The sequence below is a fragment of the Charadrius vociferus genome, unplaced genomic scaffold (assembly GCF_000708025.1).
Source record: "Charadrius vociferus isolate BGI_N301 unplaced genomic scaffold, ASM70802v2 scaffold819, whole genome shotgun sequence".
NCBI lineage: Eukaryota > Metazoa > Chordata > Aves > Charadriiformes > Charadriidae > Charadrius > Charadrius vociferus.
Window position 1 is genome coordinate 729,364 of NW_009650062.1, and position 8,312 is coordinate 737,675.

Consider the following 8,312-nt stretch of genomic DNA (forward strand, 5'->3'; position numbering starts at 1 on the left):
GGCACACTCTCATTTTTGACCCCCTGTTTCCAGGGTTTCCAGTGAGAAATCCTGGCTCCCAGCCTGGGATTCGCCTTGACTTCGGCGCGGGTGGGCAGACACCCTTTAGGAAGATGCCACCCTGGAGGTTCCTGCATCTCTGCGCGGATGGACACACAGCGGTGAGCCGCTCCTGGCTGCCCCTTCCCACCTTCCGAGCCCGTTATAACCCCCGTTCTGCCCCGGGATGCACACCCCGACAGGCAGCGAGGCAGGATTGGGCCATACCCCCTCTTCTCCATGGGCTGAACCCATCCCTGCCCCATCTCTCACCTCCTCCGTTCTTCTGGCAGAGGTAGGGGAAGCGCCAGACGTTGCCCAGGCCCACGGCGTAGCCGATCTGCGCCAGGATGTACTGCAGCTTGCTGTTCCACGCCGGCCGGTTCTCGGCATCCAGCTCCTCCTCTCCCTCCTTCTGCTTGTCCCAGGTCTCCCCCGTCACGTTGAGGACGCTGCGTTTGTAGTCCACGGGTTCTTCGTGGGCCAGCAAGTCGGCCACCGACTCGGTGACATGCTCGCTGCTGTGCTCCCGCTGCGTCACCTTGCTGTTCTTCGGCATTGGGACGGCTCTGCGCGGCCCCCGGGGTCGGGGGGGAGCGGAATGGGGCGAGGGGAGAAGATGAGTGTCCCACAGGGAACGGCACCCGTGTGAGCTACAGCTCGGGCCTCACCTCCTCTTCATCAGCAGGACCTGGGCAGGAAAGGGGTCAACAGAGGATGAACTGGTTTTGCCTTACCCCAAAGGTATCCTGGTACTGGTGGGAGCGGCAGCTCCAAATGGAGAAGGTTGTGCATCACCCCATACTTTGGGGACCTCCGTCTGGGCTGGGGGATGCTGAGAACCACCTTCTCCATGAATGATGGACCAGGAGCAACACCATCATCATTCGTGGAGAAGAGCCTTGTGCCACCCACAGGAGGGAATTTCCCTGGGCTGCAGGGGATGGTGACAAGCGATGGAGCCGGTCACATCACGGTGACACCTCTTTTATCCTCTAACGACTCCACTCCGGGGCCAGAAGCACTGGTGAGGGCTGACACCACATCCAGCGCCAGCCAGGGGTCTGCCCTCCCTGCCCCGCTCCCTCCTCTCCTGGCCCCTCGTCAGAGCCGGGGCTCAGCCCCAGGACAGCTGGAAAGCGCTTGGGGACAGTGACAATCGCCCGGGCTATCTCTCCATCCACAGATATTATCAGGAGTGACTTTAAAAGCCTGGGAGCCTGCAGCTAAATCTTCCCAGGCAGCTTTACAACAGATAACGGCTGCAAAACAGCGGCAGGCAAGGCAAAGCCATCCATCCTCCCGGCCCCTCCGCCTTCCCCGTGCGCCAGCCTTGGCCAGGGAGAGCCGTACCAGTCCCACAGCATCCTCCCGGTTACACCAGTTTGGTCCCCACTACCTCATTCCCAAAACTGATGGCACCAGATCCCATGGGTGCGGGGCCGGGATGGGCGCAGGACCATTTTTGGATCAATTTTTAGACCCATGGAGGGATCATGGGTTTGGTGCCGGCACGGTGCTGAGTGGATATGCATGGCGGGTCCCGTTTCCAAACGGGCGGCCGCGTGTTTGTTTTGGGGACTTCTCCGGCTGCGGGAGCGATCCTGCATGGAGGCGCTTCAGGGGGTGCCCGTGAGCCGGCTCGGCCCTGCAACGCTCCCCCCAACCTCAAAAAGCTTTGGAGCATCAGGAAAATCTGCTCTGCTGGGCTGGGGTTTCCCAGCCTGGAAAAGCACCACGTCCCTCTTCTCCATGCTGGGAGAACTGGGGCTTGGTTGGCAGCTCCCACCCCAGCAGGGACTGTGGAGCTTCACCAACTGGGGAGAAGACACAGAAACCCCTTGAGAAACCTCATATCTTGGAAAAATGACTCACCCAAAGGGTGCTTCTTTTCTCTCCCATCCATCCCCACTTGCCGGAGGACACCAGGTTGGTCACCAGCCCCTGGAAGAGCGATGGTGCCATGCCTTGGGACCTCCTCCCACCCCAGCCTGGGCTCAGCATCATCTCACCCTCACCCTGGGGGCACTTCTCATTCAGTTCAAAGCTCATACAAAACCCAGGTGGCATCTCACAGGTGACACTGCACAAATAACCCATCAGCACAGTCTTTGGGGCAGCCAACCCTCAGCATGGGTGGCCGGGCTCTACCAGGATGGGTGATGCAGGATGGGTGATGCGGGATGGACCACCCGCTGTCCCCTCTGGCGAGACAAAGGAAAACTCTCCCACGATTTCCCAGAGCCATCCTCAGCTCTTCTTTCCTTTGGACAAACATCCATCTTTTTGACCCAATTCCGCTCACGATCCCAATCCCAAACCCAAAGCCCGTCCCCAACCAGAGCACTGAGGTCCTGACCCAGCGTGGGAGGGAAGCAAAGCAGCAGCAGGAAACCTCAGCCTCCCTTGCCCTCACCTTGGTCGGTTTTTTCACCTCAGAAGAAAGTTCCCCCTTTGCCAGGCCCCGTTCCTATTAAAAAAGCTATTTTCAGCCGTCGGCTGCATCCGTTGCCAAGCAACCCTGTCGGCTCCACATCTTTCCTGGATCCGGCTCCTCTGGAGAAGCCGTTTGAATTATTCTTTCAAGCCTGGCCCAGCAATGTTTAATTTCCTAACGAGGCCTCATTCACGTAAACCACTCACGGCTCGATCGTGGCAATTACCAGCACGTGGCTGCCCGGGGCTGGAGCATCCTCAGCCGCGATGGGGAGAGGCACAGAGCGTAGGAAAGAGCCTCATCCAGCAGCCGGGAAAACACTGGGATATCCATCGATTTTGGATCCGGCTCCGTATAGATTAGCGAAGATGTGCTTGAATCACCCATGAGCTGTTTGCTGCTCCCCGTCTGCTCAGCAGCCACTTAAGCTCCTTCTGAGCCAGGGTGACTCAGACCTTCAGGAGGACTCAGCCTCAGGGGGGTAAAGACTCTCTCTATATCAGGGGTAGAGCCTGGAAGACCTGGGATCTGCTAGCCAAGCCCCCAGAAGCCAGTGTCCCATGGTGAGAGGACCCAAACTGCTCCTCTAGGACAGCTCAACCCCCTTGGAGCAAATGGAAGGTGGTGTTGAGCCAGACCAGCGCAATGGGGTCAGGACAGACCCCACAGCATCTCTCTCTGGATCTCTACCTCCCCTCCTCCTCAGTTTAGGTCCTCCCGAGCGTTATCCTTAGGAGCCGAGAGGCAGCGGGACACAGTGGTCCTTGAAGAGCAGGTTTCTTCAAGCACCTCCAAAGCCCCAGAAGCTCTCAGCTCCTTGGAGGATGCTCGAGGCAGCGACATTCCCAAAGGATTTGTGCATCAAAAGGGGATCTTTTGGTCTTTGGCTGCTCTCCTGCAGCTGGAGCAAGGCCTTTCCAGGCATTGGGATGAGATGACACCAGGGGATAAGATGACACCAGAGGATGAGATGACACCAGAGGATGAGATGACACCAGAGGATGAGATGAGGGTGAAGTAGCAGAGGTACAAGTCTTCCTCCCCATGAGAGAGACGCCCGAATTGAACTAGAGCAGGGTAAAACCATGGTAGAAGTCCAAATCCTGATCCTGGTGTGGCCCTGTGACAGTGTCCCCATGGCATGCCTGGGGACATCCTGCTGTCTCCCCAAGTGGCTCAGCGCCAGCCTGGTGATGGGGGTCTTGCCTGAAGGAGATCCAGGCCTGAAGGAGAGGGGAGCGTTCCCAACAGCGGTGCCGTGAGCGTACCCGACCTTCGCCATCCACGTCCCAACCAGTACCATGAGATGAGCCCAACCAGACCCAGCACAAAGCCACCGACCCACACGGCACAGAGACCCCATCCAGGGAAGAGTGGGGTCAACGAGACCCTCCCTATCCATTTCCCCGGCACTTTGCATCAGCCCAGAGGTCCGCAACCCCTCAAATTGGAAAGCACAGTCCAAATCCATCTGAAAAAAAGGTATTTCCACTCATTTCTTTGATTGAAAAGGGAATTTAATCAAAAATTCACCTGCCAAAAATAACAACCACCCTGCGAGAAAGACGAGGCAGATCAGCTGACAACCAGGAGCTTTCTGGGCTGGGGAGAGACAGAAAACCCTTGTCACTGACAGATGGAGATTCAGCTTGTTTACTTAGCCCTCGTGACCTTAATTTTCTTAAATGTGCATTTTTTCTTTCCCTTTAGAAGACAGATTAGGGTCTTTCAGAGCCCACGGCTTCTAATAACCTCCCTTGCTCTGCTGGACCAGCGGTGCCGTTGCACCCACCGCCTTGCCCAGGTAAATAAAACCCGTGTGGATGCCACCCACGCGGGTGCCTGGAGAGGGGACCACGGCTTTTCCCACAGCAGGACCAGGAAAAGGACCAGTTTGTGCTGGAGTCAGTGCCGGTGTCTCTAGAGATGACTTGAGAGCAGCCACCAAAGTCCCATGGGGTGTTACCAAGGGAGGACTCTGGGGAAAGCATCGCGGGGTTGTCCCTGGGGATAACCTACCTCCTGCATCTCCCGCCGTTTGATGTCCCTGTGTGTCTCCTTGAACGGCATTCCAACTTTCACGGTCCCCGGTGGGGCGACTTCAGCCCCCCCGTGCCAAGCAACCGCCGTCCCCTGAGCCCCAGTCCCGCACTGGACTCACTGGCTGAGCCCAGGGCTCCCGCTTGCGCCAAGTGACAATCCCCCGTGTCCTCTCTGTGCAGGGGTGGCTTTCAGCACCACATCCCTTTGCACCGACAGCTCAGGAGCCACCACTGCAGCGGGGCGAAGGCACAGGGCGATGGTTAGCCACGGTACCAGCTGGATTCACCCCATCCTGGGAAGGGGCAGAGATGGAGAAGCTCCTGCTTTGCTACAGCCGGGGGCTTTAATCCCTGCCCGGAGGCTCCCATCAATCCCAACTGGAGATGGAAACCCCCAGTGGGGAAAAGCTGCTATTTGGGATGAGTGAAGACCACCGGGAGCCGAGGGCAGCGCGTCCCCCAGTCCAGCCCCGCCGGCGGCATCGCGACTGGTTCAGCGGAGGACAGAGGCTCCGAGCCACGTGTCCTGCCTCGGCCCATCCTCGCGTTCTCAGGAAGGCGGCTGGGGAGCAATAAAGCAGGCTGGAAACGTGTCAGCAAAGCTTTCAGCTAGGCCTGGGAGCGCAGAGGCAGGCAGGGAGGAGATGGGGATTTACAGCAGCCTCCGAGGAGAGCAGCCACCAGCAGCAAAAGTGCTCTGGGGCTGAAGGACGGGCATGGGAGGAGGTTTCTCCTCTCCCGTGTCCAAATTCTACTCTTCGACCCTGATTGAGTCCATAAAGGGGAAATTGAGGCAGGCAAAAAACACAGGCTGGGGTTTTGGTGAATTCAAAATTAACATTTAAACCACGGGGACTCGCTGCCGGTCCCTCCCGACCCCACCGCTTCTCCTCCTTCAGCTGCGACCCCCCCGCTGCGCTCAGCTTCCAGGCAAACCCTGGGAAGCTCCTAAAGGAAAAGATGCTCCAAGCGAAGCATCCAGCTCACCGAGCCCAGGAAGGTCCGGCTCATTCCGTCAAGGTCACAGAGCAGGGTAAGGAGGGAAGAGCAAAAGGGTCAGAGGCACGAAAGGGATTCCAGGATGGGGAAGGGCCACTCTCGGGTTGGGGCTGGGAGATCCGAGCATCAATTCCTAGCTCCCCGTCCTCCCCGACACACACGGGGCCAGGAGAACCTTCCCCCGAGCACCGGGCTGTTGGGTGCAGATGGGGAGACTGAAGGAGGGAGGGGAAGGGACGGATCCAAGGTCACCCAGGAACCGGAGAGCCCGGGGAGGAGAGGCGAAGGGAAGGAACAAGCATCCCTCCCGCCGTCCCTCTGTACGCTGCAGAGCCGAGCAGCCAAGGGAAGGAGCCCTGGCTGCACATCCCGGCTTTGAGACCGAATCACGAGGAAAAGAGTGCTGAGCCCCGCAGTCAGGGGTGCTTCTGTACTGGGAGCAGGATCGCCCTCGCTGAGCGGCTCCTTTGGGACACATCCCACCTTCGGGAGGTATCCCACCCTCACAAGCCACAAGAAACCCCGGGTAGGTCCCTCCCAGCAGCATCCAATCTCCGCTTGAAAGCCCCAAGAAGAGCCTTTTGCCCCACAGAGAAGCATTGCAGGACCTTCCTGCAGCCTCTGTCACTCAAACCTCCCCTCCACAAACCAAGGCCAGTCCAAGACGCCTCCATCTTAAATCTATTCAGTGCTGGGGCTTGCTCCTCCCTACTCATCCTCTCCGGCTCCACGGGGAAGGTTTTTGCCATCTGGGTTCCTTAGGGCTGCTCCCTCTCTCCCCTTCTTTAAACCATCCCTGCTAATTAGCGCCAGGCTCTCACCGCCCTGCGGACGTGACACCCGGTGACTCAGTCCCACCAGCCGAGCCGCATCCCGGTGCGCTCCATCCCTTACACCCACGCGCAGAGGGGCACAAACTTTGGACGGGGTCTGTGCGAGCAGATGGGAGAGCGCAGGGATGCCCGAGGACAAGGACACCTGGCAAGAAGCTTTGCTGGAAACCAAGCTCCCAGCCCCGGCGTGGGGTTGAGAGCCGCTCGGTGACACGCGCCCCGGCATTTCCCCGCCAGAGGAGCCGGAGATGCTCTGCACCGCGTCCTCCCCGTGCGAACGCTCGGGCCCACTGTAGCATCGTGACACAGGAGCGGTTCCCATCGGCTGATGAATCAGAGCTGCCTCCGCTTCTGTCTTACGCCTACCTAAGTGGCTTTCGCCAGCAAAAGCGCCCAGATGTTATAAATAACCCCCAGCTCCCATAAAGGCAAGCAGAGGTGGGGCTACCCCAGCCAACACCACTCGCTCCACCCCAGAGGTGGGTGCGTTTCCCACCGCTTCCCACCTCGGGGTTTTTTTAGGTCCCCATGGCAGGTTGTGACATTACAGCGACTTTTTTCTTCAATAGGTAGCAAGAAACCTTCGGGAAGGGCAGTCTGGCTGATGGGTCATGAGACAGACACAACACCACCGGAGGAGGGGAAGCCTTGGCACTTGGGTTTGTCACGAAGTGTAGGAGCCCATTGATTCATCGAATTTGGTCTCCTTTCATCTCTCATTTAGCATCATGAAAACATACGTCAGCTGCAATAGCGTGACACCGTATCAAAGCCAACCGTCATATGATTCCTTCAGGGCTCTCTTTGATTCACCGGATGATCTTTTCCCAGTTAGATCTCAGTGATCCCTCTTCACTCACCCACTCCAGCTGAAGGGTAGCGGCTGAACCCAAAACCAGTCCGGGTTTATCCTAAAAGGCATCAAAACTGGCAGCTGCCAAATCCCTTTCCCTATTGTAATTCATGAAGCTGCTGCTACGTTTGTAAACAAACAAGTCCAAATGCAGCCCAGGATGGGGTAAAATCGGAGCCTCTCCTCCCCAGGCAATGGTTCAGTCTGGATGTGCGTAGGTCAGCATCTGATCTAGGGTAAATTTGGTCCTCGTGACTCCAGCTCAGCTCTGCTATAACTCCACATTCCCTTCTCTGTGCAAGCCTGAAGTAGCAGCGGAGTCACTCCAGATTTAAACCAAACCCTTTTATTCCTATTGCCTTCAGCTGAGCCGGCTCCAATTTATCCCAGAGGACAACTCAGACCCACATTTTATGTCCCATCCAAGCAGCTGAGCTGCAGTCAAACCACCATCCAGGTTCCTTGACCTAGTCCCGACACCTCTAGAGAGATATTCACAAGAAACTCTACGCCCTGCCGAGAATAGCTCAGCTGCTGTGGCATTTCGGGTTTTTTCCTACCCAGACCAGAAATAGTTGCATCAGCTCCTGACGGATTCAAACCTCAGGTGCCTCAGACACAAGGCGTGATCCGAGAAGCAGAAGGATTTCACCTTCTGGGTCCTTAACAAAGAGCTGGGAGCAGATTTCTCAGCCGGTCTAAACCCCACGTCCCCGGAGTTGATGTAAATCTGTCCTTGGCCAAGATGCCAGTCCAAAACACGTACCTTCGGCCACATCCAGCAAGGCAATGAAACCACAGGAGGGAACAAGGACTCCCCACACCTAATATCAAGAATTGCACAAAACCAGGACCCCAAACCCCATTTTTTTTTTCTGCCTCAAAACCAGCCAGCCCCGTTCAGGCATCAGTATTTTAAAAAAAAAAAAAAAAAAATCAAAGAAGGGAAAATACACACCACCCCCCAACGCTTCGGGGGCCAAGAAGGAAATATTCATTGCAGCCGAATGCTTTCTCCTCTCCCAATGTTATTGTCAAGGTCAACCTGGGAGCTGTGTTTCTACCCATCCTCAGGCAGCGGCTTGCAAGGGATGAGCCCCCCCCCAACC

The 8,312-nt window shown here is 57.2% G+C and overlaps 1 protein-coding gene across 1 annotated transcript in view; it reads right to left on the reverse strand.

The window, feature by feature from the left end:
* SLC6A17 (solute carrier family 6 (neutral amino acid transporter), member 17) overlaps positions 1 to 598 on the reverse strand; it is an 11,339-nt gene extending 10,741 nt beyond the window's left edge. Inside the window, exon 1 of the mRNA XM_009891729.1 lies at positions 313 to 598. Within this exon, the coding sequence (XP_009890031.1) occupies positions 313 to 598 (286 nt within the window). The remainder of the gene's footprint in view (positions 1 to 312) is intronic.
* Positions 599 to 8,312: the final 7,714 nt, after the last annotated feature.